This window comes from Hakea prostrata, chromosome 1 (assembly GCF_041222555.1).
Source record: "Hakea prostrata isolate BN-2017 chromosome 1, UWA_Hpros_2, whole genome shotgun sequence".
NCBI classification, from domain to species: domain Eukaryota; kingdom Viridiplantae; phylum Streptophyta; class Magnoliopsida; order Proteales; family Proteaceae; genus Hakea; species Hakea prostrata.
The window spans coordinates 22,409,502-22,427,392 of NC_142600.1; the positions used below are offsets into that span (position 1 = coordinate 22,409,502).

Here is a 17,891-nt window from a genome sequence, read left to right on the forward strand (position 1 = left end):
CATAAATGCCAAGTGACCCAGTTTCAACAATTAGATCTGGCAACAACCATCTGTTTGTTACTTTGCCTAGTAAGTATGTTACCTCTAACAAGGTACAATAACAAGATGTGGACCATCTGTCATCAGGATAACTAACCAGTCATAATGGTAAAAGCTTCCACCTGTAAGTGGTCATGTAGCAAGAAAACAATTTATTTTCTATAGATGATTTTAAATATCATAATATACAAATCACAGCCTCCTACTGTGAAGCATAGGGATCATGCATCTTTTGACAAGCCATGTTGATGGCAAAGGCAACGTTTGGAGAAGTATGGGATAACTAGATCAACTTCCCAACCAACCATTGATGGTAGTTGATGGTAATTTTTATGAACGTATTCACCAGTCATACTAGTGAGACGAACATTGGCTTCAAGAGGAGTGGCTGAAGGCTTACAGCCACACATACTGGTGTCAATTAACAAGTGCACCGTGTACTTTGTTGAGAGAGAAAAACAGAATGGGGTTAAACAAGAAACCTCAATGCAAGAAAAATGCCAATAGTGAACATCTTTGGTCTCAAACTCCAGATCTTACTCCAGATCAAGATAGGACTTGAGACTAATGATTTCCTCAATGTCGTTGCAGGTAACAATAATATCTGTTAAGACACCATGTGAGGGTATAGGGGCAGGGGTGTTTCAGGTTATCCAAATAATCCATGTGGAGGATCACATGGGAGGGGAGTCATTGGGTCTTTGGGGGGCTTTATAAAATGAACTTGTAAAGGGAAAAGCGGGGAATGAGTTCCGTTTTGACAGGCAAGCTTGGCTTGCAGTGAGTGAACTGGGGTGAGTTCACTGGTCTGGTAACGTTAGCAGTTTCAGGGTGAGATTTGTAGTTTGCTAAGGGAATTCATTGCATTTGTTTGTTCATTTATTCCTTGTCAATTCTGTTAAATGATTTCAAAAAAGCGTGCATGTGAAATTCCTTCGATGAGGAGTGAATTGTTGCCAGAAACTTGTAGGTAAGCAGAGAGAGGTTCGCCAGAAATTGTAGTGGTATTCCCAGGGTCTTAACAAGGTGGTATCAAAGCACGTCGATCCCAGGGTATGGTTAGGAGTAGAATGGAGGCAAGAGTGGAAGAGTTGGAAAAATCTGTGAATGAAATTCAGATCCAGATCGGAGCCTTATGTTAGCAGTTGGAGAGAGAGCAGCAGAGCAACAACGAGTTCACATCTGAATTAAGGAGCTACCTGATGCGTGAAAAAGCTCATGAAATCGATTCACCAGCGCCAGAGGTGACAGAGGAGAGGGTACCGAACACTCCACAACCATCAATTGGGACTAATTTGCAGAAAGGGAGCATTGCTGATCTGGTGAGTGTAGAGGAAGTCATCCATCAATGTGACTTCATTTCCTGGCAACTAGAGATGCCAATATTTTGTAGGCGATGATCCTTGGGGATGGATCACAAAAGCAAAGAGGTACTTTCACCTCTACAGGCTTGACGGCAATGAGATACTCAAAGCAATGACGTTGTGCTTCGATGGTCCTGCTCTCGGGTGGTTACAATTTAGGAATTTGCAGGTGCCAATTTCTTCGTGGAAGGATCTGAAAGATGCGATGGTGAGAGAATTTGGTTTGCCTCAGTCGAAGTCTCAAAGACTCCTCAGGAAGCTCTGGTAAGCCTCTAGCAGCAAGGAACCATCGAAGAGTTTCGTGAGCAATTGAGACCCTTGCGGCAACGTCGGTTGTCAAGACAAAGCCTGGATTCACAGTGCTTTTCTGTCCAGTCTAGTGGATGACATACGGCCTAAGGTTCAGTTGTTCAAACCCAAGAGCTTGATCCAAACGATGGAGTCGGCCTAATCATTCAAAGCTAGGAATTGGGCCCTTAAAGGCCTTTACTGGGCCACTATGGCACAACCCATTCCATTCGCCCAAGCATTAACCCAACGAGTCGTCTATATTAACTCAATAACTACGAAAGGACCAAAGTCTAGCCCAGCGTTTGGTACCTTGAGTGGGGCTGAAACTAACACAACTAGGTTGACTGGACCAAACCAATTCAACACCCACAAGCCCTTCATCTTCTCCAACTTCTTCTCAAGCAGCGGCAACTTCTACGGCAAAGAACCAGTGTTCTCGTTGGTTGATGCTGGAGGAATTCAAATCGAAGATGGATCAGGGCTTATGCTTACATTGTGACGCGCCCTCCTCTAAGACCCCCAGTGCCCAAACAGCTCAAGGTGCTGATGGTACATGAGGAGGATGATGATCAGGCAGCGGCTTCAGAGGATGTATACAATGGAGATATGGCGGTTGCAGGTGCAGGCACAAATTCACCTTGAGGGGAAGGTGAGACTTTAGGGGGGGAGTATTTTTAAGACACCAGGTGAAGGTATAGTGGCAGGGATAGTTCAGGTTATCCAAATAATCCATGTGGGAGGATCATGTGGGAGGGGAGTTGTTGGGTCTTTAGGGGGCTTTATAACATGAACTTGTAAAGGGAAAAGGGGGGATCGAGTTCAATTTTGAGGGGCAAGCTTGGCTTGCGGTGAGCGAACTAGGGTGAGTTCACTGGTCTAGCAGCGTAGCAGTAGCAGGGTTCTTGTAATGAGATTTGTAGTTTGTAAAGGGAATTCATTGCATTAGTTTGTTTGTATATTCCTTGACAATTCTGTTTACCGATTTCAAAAGATTGAGCGAGTGAAATTCCTTCGGTGAGGGGTGAATTGTTACAGAAAATTGCAGGGGAGCAAAGAGAGGTTCACCAGAAATTGCAAGGTTATTTCCAAGGTATTAACAATATCACTCACATAAACAAGAAGAAGTGTGACATAGACCCACATAACTTCATAACGAGGGTATAATCAACGGTGCCTAGTGAATAATCAAAGGGTACCAACACAATATGGAATCTCCAAAAAGGCTCTTGAGACTGATTCAATCCATTTAGAGTACATATCTACATGCATACTTTTCCATTAATCTTCTAACTGGGAGAACTAGGAGGAACATCTAAAATACCACTTCCTGAAGTTCACCATGGAAGAATGCATTTTTCACGAGCAAATGTTGCAATCCCACCCAAGGTTAAAAACACATGAAAGACTCACAAGTAGCAAACCTCTCCTATCAGTCAAGACCATAGGTCGATGTGAATCCCCTATTGACCAATCTAGCCTAGTATTGATCCATTCTACTACTGTGCATATTCTGTTATAAAACAAACACCCATCTACAACCCCCTAATTTTATTTTAAGGATGAAGACATTCCATGTCTCAAGTACACCATTCTTTTCCAACACCTACATCTCTTCAATGAGAGCTGCTTTCCATCAGACCTTGAAGAGACTCCTATTAGTTATTAGGAAGAGAAAGAAAGGACAAAGAAGACAACAAGACACTGTAGGAATGTGGAAATTAACAACACAAATATATGCAAATTTATTCCTAAAAACAAGAGGATGGGGGAGGTGACTCTAAAATAGAACCACCATGGTTATAGAACATCTTACTAATATCCCATTCATGTCAAATTTAAGTGTTGAATATACCTTGACTCCTGCTGGAGGGGTTCCAGGCTTTGCTGTAGTTGTGCTCCCAAAACTCAATTTTCCTTTCTTTCCTGAAGGCTTTAGTATTTGGAAAGAGCACATCAGAGTCTCATCCACACTCATCATGGCACCTGAATTATCAAACTCCCCACAGTAATTAGGAGCTGAAAAGATTGTTACAAGTTGCCTATTAGCAAAAAACTCATATCCATCCTCCACAACCTGCATAATATGAGAACAAGTATGTCAAGCAAACCCTGGGAAGTCCAAGTCTATGAAAAAAAACCAAATCATAGCTTAGGACCTGGTGAGCACGACAAACAAGGTCAAGATCATGTTTCTGAAGAAATTCTGTCACTTTGTCAGCACCAAATGTATACGAGACTCCCCTATCATTCATTCCCCACCCTTGAACTTCTTTACTTGGATCAGACCAAAGGAGATCACAAAGCAAACCAGTATCTGGGACATCAGTTGGGCGTTGTAGGTTTCGTATAAGATCCAAATTATGGAGGTCAGGAGAAAGGCCACCATGCATGCACAGAATCTTTTCATCTATGAGAGCTGCCACTGGCAAGCAGTTAAAGCAATCAGTGAAGACTTTCCACAGCCTAACATTAAATCTCCGCTTGCATTCATCATAAAAACCATATATACGGTTTATTGAAGCACACTCATGATTGCCCCTCAAGAGGAAAAAATTTTCTTGATATCTTATCTTATAAGCAAGAAGAAGACAAATGGTCTCCAGGCTTTGCTTGCCACGATCCACATAATCCCCCAAGAATAGGTAATTTGCTTGTGGAGGTAATCCACCATATTCGAAGAGCCTCAAAAGATCAGAATATTGACCATGAACGTCACCTGATCAGATACAAAGTACAACATCAGAAAGAAACATCCAAAGTTTCTTTTTCAGCATTGAAAAATCATTACTTTACAGTAGCCACGTAAAATGAGGATCACGTATAGCTAGTTTTCTGTAAATGATATATAAATTGCATTCACATTACAAAGCTATGGACGTGAATTCTAACAAATAAGATTTTCACTTAAGAGTGCATACGAGTTCAACTATGAGCTCATGCATAAATTACAGCTCATAGTTTTCAAGTTCTCTGTGAGTAATCCAAACCTTTAAACAGATAAACACACTTTCACAGTTTTCCCAATCAAGTTCCTCGGGTAAAGCATAAATTAAATTTGAAATTTGTAGCTTACACTTCTATTAAAAAAAAAGGACAAATGAAATTTGATTATCGACTAGTCATGGACAACATCCGACACTTTCAAAAGGATGAATTTTTCAAATCCAGAGCCTTAAGCTTCTCCACTCATCAGGAGAAAGAGTTAACACAAAAGACTTCCTGGAGATAGAAATTAATTGCATGTGGATCTCTCGAGAACACAGTATTCACATCCAGAAATAGCACATATTTTGTTCCCCCTTTGGCCCTTTCTGATAAATGGGAAGTGACATCTCTACTCGAAAGTACAAATTTGCATCAGACGATCTCTTTTTTCTTTTTTCAGGGGGGTGGGGAGGTGGTGTGGTGGTGTGGTGGTCTTACAAGCTTATCTCCTGAAAACACAGTCAACCATAAATGGGAAATGACTCCTCGTCTTGAAAAAATCCATCTTTCCTCAAATTTTATTTTTTTTTTTTTTTGGGTGGGGGGGGGGTGTGTGGGGTGGGTGACCCAAGGAGAATCCTTACTTCCTTGGTTGATAGCAAATACCCTACCCTACTAATTGCATCATAGCTGAAAGTGAAAGCTCTATAGACACTTCATCCAAAATAGTATCTGCATTAAAGAAAAAAAAATAAAAGTAAAAATATAAAAAAAATCTTGGTTGATGCAGGAGCAGTCCACCAGAAAGTCAAGACCATGTACATTCAGCTGGTTATTTTGCTTGATGTCAACTCTAGTGTTTTGCACCCAAACTGTAATTCTTTTTATCATAACAAGTTGATCACCCCACCTTATAAATGGAGTTCCGGCCTTCTTTACTGAATCCTGTTCACAAATATCAATATGGAATTATGACAAGCAATGGTCTCCTGGTACTAGACCTGGAAGTCACAATGGTTAAAGGTTTCAGTGGTCTGTTCACTCTCAAAGTGTGGGCATTGATTTTCTCTCCTTCTTACTTCTTGCTTCTTCCTCTTTTTCTTTCTCAGCTGTTCTGTGCATACATATGGGTTAAGACACTCAACATAAAGAGTCATCCACAAAAGGGACCCATATGGCTATTTATGGTTACAGCATATGGATTAAGAGTCTCAGTATGCAGAAGTATCCCAACAAGGGGAGTTATTTAGTCATGTTAGAACCAGTTGTTCAGTTGTCACAGAAGTCATCTGTTAAGTAACTTGGGTAAGTAAGACTACTAGCCATCACTATTTTGATAAGGGATGGAGGTAATATAAACTTGAATGACATGAGTCCTTACAAGTTCCCTTTGAACGTAGGAGGAGGAAGGCTTCCTCTGCTAGGAGCTGGGACAAAGTAATGTAACCAGGGTTGGGCCCCAAAAACCATACCCAAAAGACCCCCTTTAAAGCCGGCCAAATACCCCGGTGTAATTCTGGTCATTTCCCGACCCTTTTAGGGCTCAAGTGGGGTATGGTTGGAACCCCCTTGATCCAACGGTCATGGATCTATCTTTATTTTTTTTATTTGGATTAGTATTTTGTGAGTTGTGACAAAGTCCCAATCTATGTAAGACTCTTAAGTTAGAGTCCAATTTCAATTAGGACTCCTTCTCAGGGTTAGTAATTTGATTCCTTCAAGATGTCTTATGTAAGAGTCCAATTAGGGTTTCTTTTAAGAGTCCTTTTGTTATTAATTAGTTGAGTACTTTTCAAAAGGGGAATCCTTTATGGATAAGGTTCCCCATGTCTTATTCAAATTGCTTTGGTTGTAAGGTTATAAATAGCCCTTCTTATTATTGAATGAAATCAGTTCAGAGTTCAAGCAAATCAGAGTCTTGGGTCGTGGGGAAGAAACCTTGCAGCCTCAGCTGAAAAGTGTTTAAGTTTTGAAATTTTAACCACATCATTGTCTTCTTCATCTTCATCCCTGCGGCAGCCATTGAAGCTTCTGAGTTTCAGCAACTTCTTCAAGGAACACCCTCTACAAGTACAGACATTCCCCAACCCCTACCCATCCTTCCCTACCCTTAGCCACCCTTCCAAAACCCTAAAACCATACCCTAATGCTCCAATCACACTTTTCCTATTTTTCTGGAATTTTTCTACAATTTTCAGACTTTTTTCTTAGACACAAAGGCAGCAGTTAGAGGCGAGGGACAGAATAGAAAAGAGAATTCCTTTAAGGGCTAGGTATGATGGACTAGTTGGGCCTGCCGGCGCCTAGCTAAGAAACTAACTTCTTATATGGGGGCTTTGGAAGCCTAATGGCCACCCTAATTCTGGAGCGGGACAACTCTCCCTGTATCTGTTAAAATTTCTAACCATTAGATCTGTCCCAAACTTTAGGAACATCATTCGCCTAACCGCAATGACCTTCCCTCCCAGATTCAGCCCAATTAGACCAACCCAAACCCTAGCATAACCCTAATCTTAGTTCCATTAAAACTCTCATAACTCCCAAAACCCTCAACCAAACCCTAAAACCCTTTAGGATTACCTTCTCCTATGCCTTCTCTACCTCCCCTCCCAAACCCTAACCAAGAGTCCTAAGCCACATAGGATACCTGTTTTGAACCCTAGCCTTAAGGGATCCATTCTGAAATTATAAAATAATCAAATCAGAGTTAATTCTAGCCCTAAAACATACAAATCCTAGTTTGTAGAATTCTGCAATTACCTCTCTGATAAAACAGAATACTTTTCATTAAATTCCAGTGATAGACCTAATCTAGATGAACCCCAATAATGTAGTACTGTATTTGATTGATCAAAACAGTAGCCAAATAGGATCTTTCACAGGGAATAATTTCAGATTTAATAGACTTAAGATAAACAGAATTCAGATATGAAGGGAGGCTGAAAAACAGAGTGGTAGTACAAGGATCTTAGCTTAACAACATGGACTGATTAGGTCTCCAAAACAAATGCAGAACTATGAAGAAGACATGGAAGGAACAATATAAGAGAACTGAGAGAAAAATAAGAACACAAAGTACACCCGGGCTTCACACAGCAAGGTGGATCAATTGGATCGAACACCAATCTTCCTTGATCAAACACAAGAATTCTTCAAAGAGGAAATAGCTAACAAGCAGTTTGATTTCAAAGTTGAGTGTTGAGTCATGTGTCTCACCCTCTTACATAAGTCTCTTTCATATAGCATTCTAAAGAAACATAAACATTAATTGTAACATCCAAACACTACCTAACACCTACCTATTAATAACTCAACTACTACCTAATTCTTGACAAAGGACAACTCTTTTGACAATGAGTTCTTTTTATTTTCAAAGCATAGTTGTCAAGGCGACGCCTTGGCGTCCTTGCGGTTTGAGAGAGGGTGTGGCGAGAGGCGCCTCAGAGACAATGCATAAGGCGTCCACCTCAGTGTATGAGGCGTCCCCTAAGCGTCCAAGGCGTCGCCTTGGACACATTTTACTGCTAGGCGACCGCCTTATGGCTTTTAAAAATTCACAATTTTATTGATTCCAAATCAAAGGCCAAAATTGAATTGGAAACTAGATTCCAATTGGAACTCATCTAATGGCTGAATGGTTACATAAATGATACTTAAGAAACATGGGATCAGTTTGTAACATTAATTCAATAAAAATAAAATTAAAAAAACACACAAAAGGAAAAATTGAACGAAACCCAAGCCAAATCCCTAACTCTCATTTCCCTCTCGATTCTTCGCCCTCTGCAACTCCTCTCCCTGAGCGTCGGCGACATCGACTACACCCTTTGTGACACCGGCGACGAAATATAGTTGTCTGATTCTCCTGATTCTTCCTCTCTACTATTGTCGCCCTCTGCTACTCCTCTCCTTGAGCGTCAGCGACGCCACCGGCGACATTGACAACACCACCAATGACATCGACGACGCCCTTTGTGACACCGGGACTCTGGAGTCTTCTTCCTCTCTGCTACTCTCGCCCTCTGCTACTCCTCTCCCTGAGCATCGACGACGCCACCAGTGATTGCCTGCGACACTGGTGACAGTCAGAGACATCACCGGTGACAATCAGCGACGTCGGCGACAGCCCAAAACATCTCAAGCGACACCAATAGGGTACTGTACCCTGTTTTTCAGTCCAAATTTTAATTAATTGCTCAACTTCTGCAATTTTCATGCTATCTCTCTTACTTTTGCTTCTTCTTCTTTTTTCCCCCTCATATGCCACCATAGTTGCAGCGACCAAGTTGCAGCGGCGTCGGTCACCATCTCAGGCGACGATATGTCGCCGGATTTTTTTTTTTTTTCCTGCGATTGTTACACCTTGCTTTTTTTTTCCTTTTTTTCTGGTTTGGTTGTTGCATTCTTGATATACTCATATACTGCTTGGTGTATGACTGTATTATCACTGTGTGTTGCCTTTTTTTTTTCTTTTTCCTGCGATTTGTTCCCAAGCATGAATTTTGGGTGTGAAATTGTGAATCTGTGACTGTAAACCTCGTTAGATCTTCAAACCCTTTTGGTAATATGTCTTGGTTAGTTGGTTTCTATGGTTCAAACATGTGTATGTCTTCAAGGAAATGCTTAATTCTCCATGGAGCAGTTGATTCTTTGTTGTTGATGAGATGAATTATAGCTTCATTATCTCATTCAAATATCAAATTCTTGATGTTGTTCGATATTGCCATTTGCATAGTAGTCTTGATGGCTTCGGCTTCAGCTTGAATAGCATTCAAATTCTGAATTGTTTCCACACCTGTCTAGCATATATACAATTCATAAATATATGATTAAAGTCAGCTGTTGATGAACATAGAGAGCATATACCCTGGATTTTGCATCCTCTGCTTTTCAAAAGAGTGGGAGTAGGAAGTCTTTTATGCAGTGGCTTCCATAGGAAGTGTATGATTCTTGGAAACAATGGAAGATGCCAGAGTTTCAGCCACAGAATGCTGTTAGAATTAAGCATATCCTTAAACTGATATAATGCTGATTAAGGTACTATAGAGTTTAAAATTCAAGGGAACTTAAGTGAATGGATGGGGCTTAAGTGTATATACGTCAAGCACTGTTCTGGATATTAGAACTATAGCTAGTGAATATCAGGAGGGGTATTTTTGGGTTTGCTCATTTCTCTTTTTTAGTTTTTTTTTTTTTCTTTTCTTTTATTTTCTTTTCTTTTTTTGGTCATCATCTTCATCTTATATTTTCTGATTTTTCAGAATAGAAGCTTGATTATCAATTTATCACGAAGTGAGATGATTAGATGAATGCTAGGATTTTTATTGTGGTGCGGAATGGTGCAAAATTAAAATTATACGGTATTATTATCAACTTTATTATTGTTTTTAATTTTGGCTGATTATATGTGTTTCATTTTTTATTGTAGATATTCACTAGTTATTTAAAATGACCTCAAGGCCCTCAAGTGATAATCAAGCGGCTGCTTCTAGTCAACCTATTCCTAGTGGGAGTGAAGCTTATGATCCCTCAAAAGACCCAAAGAGAAAGGCCAAATCAAATGAACCAGGGTGGAAATATGGGTATTGGCCAAATGTTGCTGATAGGAATACAGTCAGATGCAGTTTGTGCAACAAAAACTTTAAAGGAGGAATTAAAATATTGTAGCAACATCTAGTGGGTGGATATGGGGATGTTGTGAAGTGCACCAAGACCACTGCAGCAATTGCCCAAGAGATGAATGCAGTGTTGGTGAAAAATAAAAAGAGAGCTGTTGTTACTGATTTGGATAATGAGGAGTATGATGACATTCAAATTAGAGAAGAACATCCTATTCCTGCCTCTAGGCCCTCTAGTGGAGGAAGTACATTACCTAGTGTAGGGTCTGAGGTTGAGGTGTGCTCCAAGATACCAAGCTCTGGGGCTGCATCAAAGAGACTGAAAAGAGCCCTTAATAAGCCACCAGTAGGGGTCCCATGGATATGCATGTTAGATGCACTCCTGAAGAACTTGTTGAAGAAAGGAGGGCTAAGGGTGCTACTCAAACAACCATCTTGAATAGAATGAGATCTCCTGAAGAAAAGAAGTGAGTGGATAACCACATTGTTGAATGGATGTATCAGTGTGGCATTCCATTCAATGCAGTTAAAGCTAAAAGCTTTGAGGTGATGGTCGAGTCTATTGCACAATATGGTTCTGGGTATAAGCCCCCAAGTTACCATGAAGTCAGGGAGCCTTTGTTGAAGAGTGCAAAAGAAAGAACAATGGAGATGAGGAAAAAGTATGAAAAGTATTGGAGGAATTATGGATGCACACTCATGTCTAATGGGTGGACTGACAAAAAGGGTAGGCATCTCATCAATTTTCTTGTCAATTGTCCAGAGGGAACATTCTTCCTTGGTTCTGTGGATGCATCTAGCCAGATGCAAGATGCAAACATGCTCTTTCAGTTATTGGATAGCAAAGTTGAAGAAGTTGGGGAAGACCATGTACTTCAAGTGGTGACTGATAATGCCTCAATTACAAAGCAGCAGGGGCATTATTAATAGAGAAGAGGACTAGATTATATTGGACTCCTTGTGCAGCCCACTGTCTTGATTTGATGCTAGAGGACATTGGGAATTTGAAACAATATAAGAAAGTGATAATTCAGGGGAAGAGAATTACCACTTTCATTTATAGGCACACAAGATTGCTGGAGGCCTTGAGACAGAAGACAAATGGCAGAGATCTTGTGAGGGCTGCAGTGACTAGGTTTTCCACTTCATTCTTGACATTGCAAAGCTTGTTGAAACACAAGGATGATTTAAGGCATTTATTCATTTCTGAGGAGTGGACAAATTCCAATTTGTCCAAGACAGAAGCAAGGAAGAAAGTAGCTGAAACAACTTTTTCTATAGCATTTTAGCATGGTGTGGAGGATTGTATTAGAGCATCACAACCTCTTATGATTGTATTAAGGATTGTGGATGCTGATGAAAGACCCGCATTGCCTGAAGTGTTTGTAGCCATGCAAGAGGCCAAGAAAAAAATAACGGACAATTTTGGAGGCAAAGAACGACTCTGGAAGAAAGTCATACAAATCATTGATAGGCGATGGGAGTGCCAGATGGAGAGACTTCTATATGGTGCAGCCTATTTTTTGAATCCTGAGAAGTTCTACAACTTAGATGATGTAGATGATTATAAGTTGATCACTTCTCTCCAAACTTCTTTCAATGAAGTTGTTGGAAGACTAGTGCCTGATGCACATCAACAAGATAAGATATTGTCCCGGGTAAATGACTACAAGGAAGCTAAGAGGTCCTTTCTCCACAGCTATGGCTATCAGACAGCGAACAACTATGAGTCCTCGTAAGTTTTTACTTGTATATTTTATTATTAGTTATACTTATTTGGTTTGTAACTCTACCTATTATGTTAATCTTCTTTTTTTTTTTAATACTATAGTTACATGGTGGGATACATATAAAGGAATTGCTTTTGAGCTTACAAAGATTGCACGGAGGATACTAGGCCTTTGTTGTTCTTCCTCTGGTTGTAAACGGAATTGGAGCACATTTGAGTTTGTAAGTATTAAGTGATTCAAGTATTTAAAACACTTTTAAATTTAAATTTAGAAGAATGACTCGGGATTCTTTTCAATTGCTTATGAATTGAGATTCACACCAAGAAGAGGAAGAGGCTGGAACATGAAAGGTTGAATGATCTAGCTTTTGTTCAGTACAATCGTCGTCTTCAAGAAAGGTTCGATGAAAGGCGATTAAAGATTAGAAATTATGTGCCACTACTCCTTAATGAGCTTGTGCGGGGAGTGAGTGGATGGTTAATCAGCCTGATGATTTAGTCCATCCTGAGGGTGATCTTACTTGGAGCACTGTTGATAGAGCTATAGGGGCATCTTCATCACTTGAGGGCCAAAATAGACCGAGGAGATGTCAACCAAGTGGATCAACATCTGGTGGAGTTAATATATGTTACTCACGTCGCAGGTCTTTGGAGAGGGTGGTTGAGGAAGAGGAACATGACTCTGAGTCTGATGGAGACATGGAAGAAGAGGAAGATTTGCATGATGATGAGAACATTGCACATGATTTTGGTTTGAGGTCTACCTCTTTGGAGCAACAAGAAGTTCAAGAAGATCTCCCACTTACTACCAATTTACTTGATGATGATTATGACTAGCTGACTTATACTTTTCTATTGGGAATTTTGGATATGGATTGTGGATTTTTATTGGGAATTTTGGATATGGGTGTGTTGGTATATTTGGGATTTGGACTTTAGATTTTAGATATAAGTGGGACTGTTTGCTTAAATATTTAAAATTTCTATTTAGATATAATATGTTTTGTTTCATTTTCTTCTTTTACTAGTGAGGATATTTGGTTACAGCTCAACAATGTAGAAGAGGTGGAGTTGTAAGTGATGGTGGAGGTGGTGCTAGTGTTGGTGACATTTAATGAAGGTATGTTGTCTAATGTTTATTTGTTTTGCACATGCATCTATGTGTTTACTATTTAGTTACATTTTATCGTATCTTGATTCTTGTTAATGATAGTATGATACTTGAAATTTATTTAGGACCTACTATGTGTGGTTTGTAGTATGTTGGATGACTTGAGGTAGGCTAAATGGCTAATATTAATTTTTTTTATTATATATAAGATATGTTTATAATGAATTAGTGTATGAGATGTACACTAAAACGCCTCGACCGCCTCAAAAGCGCCTTGAAGGGCGCCTCAAAAGCGCCTCGGAGGGCGCCTCATCGACTCATCGTCCCAACTAGCTAAAACCGCATCGCATCGCCTCGTCGCCGTGACAACTATGTTTCAAAGCACCATAGAAGAAAATTTGACCAAAATTGTCGAAATGTCTGCATTTTTGAAAGACGAAATGCAATTCCAATTATTTCGGAAAAGTGTCAAGAAAATTCAACCAAAATTGTCGAAATGTCTGCATTTTTCAAAAACGAAACGAAATTCCAATTATTTCGGAGAAGTGTCAAAATTTTGACCGAAATTTCGGAGATTTCGACCATTTCAACATTCCAACTTGTTTTTCCTTAGTTTTTGTTGATTTCTATCCCATTTTCACTTAATTTCCATGACTCCTTCGCCTTCAAACACCTCTTTTGCTCATTTTTTGCCTCCAAACACCTCCTAAGCCACAACAACTACAAAGGAAACTCCAGCAACAATTGAATGTGAAACATGAGCCATACCCAACAATTCCAAACTTTCCCTTTTTTTATTTTTATTTTGTTCATACCTTAAATGATCTTGTATTGCCATGAAATTAATATATGTTTAACCTAGGACTATGATCTATGATTGTGTTTTGTTAAACTTATCTTTTTATTATTTGCTACCATTTTTTCATTTTCTTATTTTAATAATTATTTTCTAAAATTATGTAAATTTTTATTTTATGTATATATGATATAAAGGCTTCAACTTAATATATGTGAGACACCATCACTTGATCTAGTCAGTCATTTTATTTTGTTGACTTGTTGTATATATAACCATTCTACCAAATAATTCATGTATGTTGATGATTCTATGCTTGTATACAATACAGTTCGCACTTGTCGCAACTAGTCATTTATTAATATGCTTTAATGATAAATTTTCAATGGTATTTTTTTTGGGCAAAATACTAGTTCCATTGTGTTTATTATGCTTGAAATAGGTAGTATGCAATAATCCAAATCCTTTTGAGTCCATATGAGACCCGAAATTGAAATTCCAATTTCCATAAAAAAGTGTATCGAAATTTCGGCCTTTTCCAAGGTCGAAATTCATGTTTCGGTCGAATTTTCTTCCTTGCAAAGCACAACCCATTTTATTGACTTTTCAAGAACTAGGCTTGGGTCTAGACCATGGAGATCAACATATGTGAGCTGACTTTAACCCACTAAAACAGTCCTAGCCCATGAAAGCCATGGGCTGATTTGGGTGATAGCTTTAGGCCTTTGATGGGCCTGACCCACTGGGTTTTTCTTTCTTATATATACCTTCAATTCTGCATCACCTAAACCCTTTCCCAATTAACCTTAGACTACCCTAAACCTAACCCTACGACTTGGGCTTCAAATTAGCCAATCAGTGAGCTGTTTGGAGTATTATTTGCTGCTGTCTTCTGAGATATTGACCTAAACAGCGAGGTCTTAATCCTATTAGTGCTGCTGGTTCTAACTGAGAGGATCCTGACGACTGAACCAGACCGTAGGTTACATCAGAAAGATTCCAACCTTACACCATAAAGCTTTTTTATCCTTTTCCCACTTCATCTTCCTTCTCCGCTACCCTATTTTCTCTACTTCCAATCTTATCCCTTCCTCCTCCAATGCAGGCATCCTCAGATCTCTGCAGGTGCAGGTTCTTAGCATTTTCATATTATTACATCAATACTTAACAGGAAGAAAAAAAACCAAAAAAATCACTGCTTTATTCAACCAACCATTTAATTTTGCTGATTTCAAGTGGGTATGGAAATAGATCAGGATCTTTTTGACGTTGTGGACCATACTTAGCATAATGTCCAACCTCTTGACAACGGAAATATTGTGCTCAGTTGCCACTTGCCACTAGTCATAAGAGCCTTGCCCTTATCTTGTTGGGTAGGGACTGTGGGTCGAGGAGGGGTTGTTGTAGTAGGTTTTGGTACTGGAAAATCTCGCTTAGCCTCCCCATCTTGGTATCCAACTCCTTGCTATTGGATGCCAATAGTTCTTTAGCATGTAGGGCTTTCTCAAAGCTGTCCCACATATTCTCCACATCCACAATGCCAATGGCTCAATTGATTTCAGGCCATAAAGCCAATCTAAAACGTGACAAGATTTGGATCTCTTTCTCTCTAATTCCTGTACAAGATGAGAGGGATTTAATTTCTCCATATACTCTACAACAGACTAGTTCCCTTAATGAAGAGAACTTAACTTGCCTAGTAGTCGAAACCAAATAGTGGGTGACAAATACTTTTCTCTCCATTCTTCCTTCATCTGCTTCCATGTAGGAGCTCTACCACTATCCTCTAACGCATATTCACAAGTTCTCCATCATTCATGTGCAGCTCCAACTAGCTCTATACGTGCTAGCATCTTTCATGCCTCTGATAGTTCATACCAATAAAATAGTCATCCAACGTTGCCAACCAATCATAGAATACTTAAGGATCATGCGTATCCGAGTCTCCTTGAGCTCAAGCTTAACATTTTGAGAGTCACCAACATGCTTATTGAATGTAGGCTGTTCTCCACTGAAATAACTCCATAGGTGCTCTTCGTAAATTGCTTGCTCAATTGGAATCCTCTAGGGCCCTCCCCTTATATTCCTCCAAGTAGGAAAATTGGCTAAAGAGTGAGCTGGCTGGGATTCTTCACCAAGTGGAGGATGTGGGGCATGAGTAGAGGTAGCAACTCGTGCCTCCATTACTGGGAGCCTCTCTTCCACCTACTTTTGGTTCGCAGTGATCTGGTTACTCAGCTGTTGAAACATCTCCACTATTATTGTCATAAGACCAATTGTACTGGATGGTCTAGAATTTTCACTCCCTATCATGGCTATGATACCAAATAATGTAGTACTACATTTGAATGATCAAAATAGTAAACAATCAAGATCTTTTCATAGGGAATAAATTTTATATTTGACAAACTAAGTATAAAACAGAATTCAAGTGTGAAACACGACTGAAACCTGGAGTTATATCACAATGAGAATAACTTATCACCAAGGGCATAATAGCTCTTCAGAGTAGGGGCAAAACTAGGACCTAGACTTGAGTTAGGCTAAAGTGAAGGAAACAATTATGAAATGAGAAAGACATCCTGAGATCTATATCAAGTAGATGGCAAATTTCAATAGTAAGTAAAGCAAAAAGGGTCACCAAACTAGACTTGTTAATAGGCAAAAAAAGTGCGAGAACAATATGAGGGAATTAACAAAATAGTGATAACAAAAAAGTAACAACCGAACTTCACACCACAAGGTGGATTGATTGGATCAACCACCAACTTGCCTTAATCAAACAAAAGATTTCTCATAGAGAAGAATGGCTAGAAAAGCAACTTTGATTCAATTGATGAGTGAGTGATCCAGCCTCTTGCATAAGTCCCTTTATATAGTCAATCTGAAAAACATCAACATCAAATACCCCATCCAACCACTAGCTACCCACCTATCAACCACTACCTAACTCTTGACAAAGGAAAGCTCCTTTTGAAATAATTTTCTTATTTTCAAACTATAGCTCTTTTATTGACTTTGATGAATTTCTCAAAGGACTACACTTGGGCTTAATCTAGCCCATAAAGATCACAGCATGTGGGCTTGACTTTAACCCACCAAAATAATCCTAGCGCATGAAAGCCATGGGATAATTTGAGTCATACATTTATGACCCATTGGGGTTCTTTTTTCTATCATGTCTACAGCCCTGCATTAGGTATTCTAATGATATTATGGGCAGTAATGGAATCAGTTAGGGGTTAGTTATTGGTGAGTGCTTTGTTGTCAAGACTCAAGAGAGAGGATGAGTAGGAACGTGAGAAGAGTTGTATTGGGTATGGGCAAGGAGACTTGCAGGAGAGTAGTGGCCTCTCATAGCTAGGGTGGCTTTACTTAGTTTCTGTTAACACTAAAGTCTGTAGAGTTGTTGTGCTCTGTTCTGGGCTGAACTATTACATTATATAGTATAATCTAAAGTAAACCTTAAGGAGGATAACATTGTTGTAATTAGGTCCCTAACAAAAACCATTTGTCTGATGGAATAAATGGGGTGAACAAAAAGGAGTGGGAAAAGTGTACTATTCGAAATAAAACCCAGAAGTTGAGTTTGTTTGGTTCATTGGCGTGGGAGAATGATCAGACAAACTTCATTAAATTAAGGAGCTAGTATGCTGATGCGGCACCTACTTTTTTCCCATCCTATACCTAAAATATCCCACCCTTTTTTGTAGCATTTTATGGAAAACAAAAAGTATGTGGGACCCACATCTTTTACTTTTTCCTCACTTTTCCTTTACTTTTTTGTCCCCTCACCCACTTCATATGGGTCCCACACTTTTTACTACCCCACCCTTTTTCTCCTGCAAAGAATGGCCTCCTATATTCCAATAAGAGAATCTTCTTCCGAAATATTAACATCCTGGTTGCTATTAGCTCATTCACATGCATCTCCTTAACATTATTATCAAGTTCTTTTCAGAAGAGTCTCCATCTACAAAGGAGCCAAACAATTATTGTTGGCTGATCGATCCTCAAC

At 39.5% G+C, this 17,891-nt stretch overlaps 1 protein-coding gene across 1 annotated transcript in view; it reads right to left on the minus strand.

Annotated features, from left to right (window-relative positions):
* Positions 1 to 17,891, minus strand: part of LOC149028286 (serine/threonine-protein phosphatase PP1-like) — a 34,369-nt gene that overhangs the window by 12,474 nt on the left and 4,004 nt on the right. Inside the window, exons 2-3 of the mRNA XM_089135766.1 lie at positions 3,851 to 4,410; positions 3,547 to 3,768 (exon numbers count right to left, since the gene is read on the minus strand). Of these exons, the coding sequence (XP_088991892.1) occupies positions 3,547 to 3,768; positions 3,851 to 4,410 (782 nt within the window). The remainder of the gene's footprint in view (positions 1 to 3,546; positions 3,769 to 3,850; positions 4,411 to 17,891) is intronic.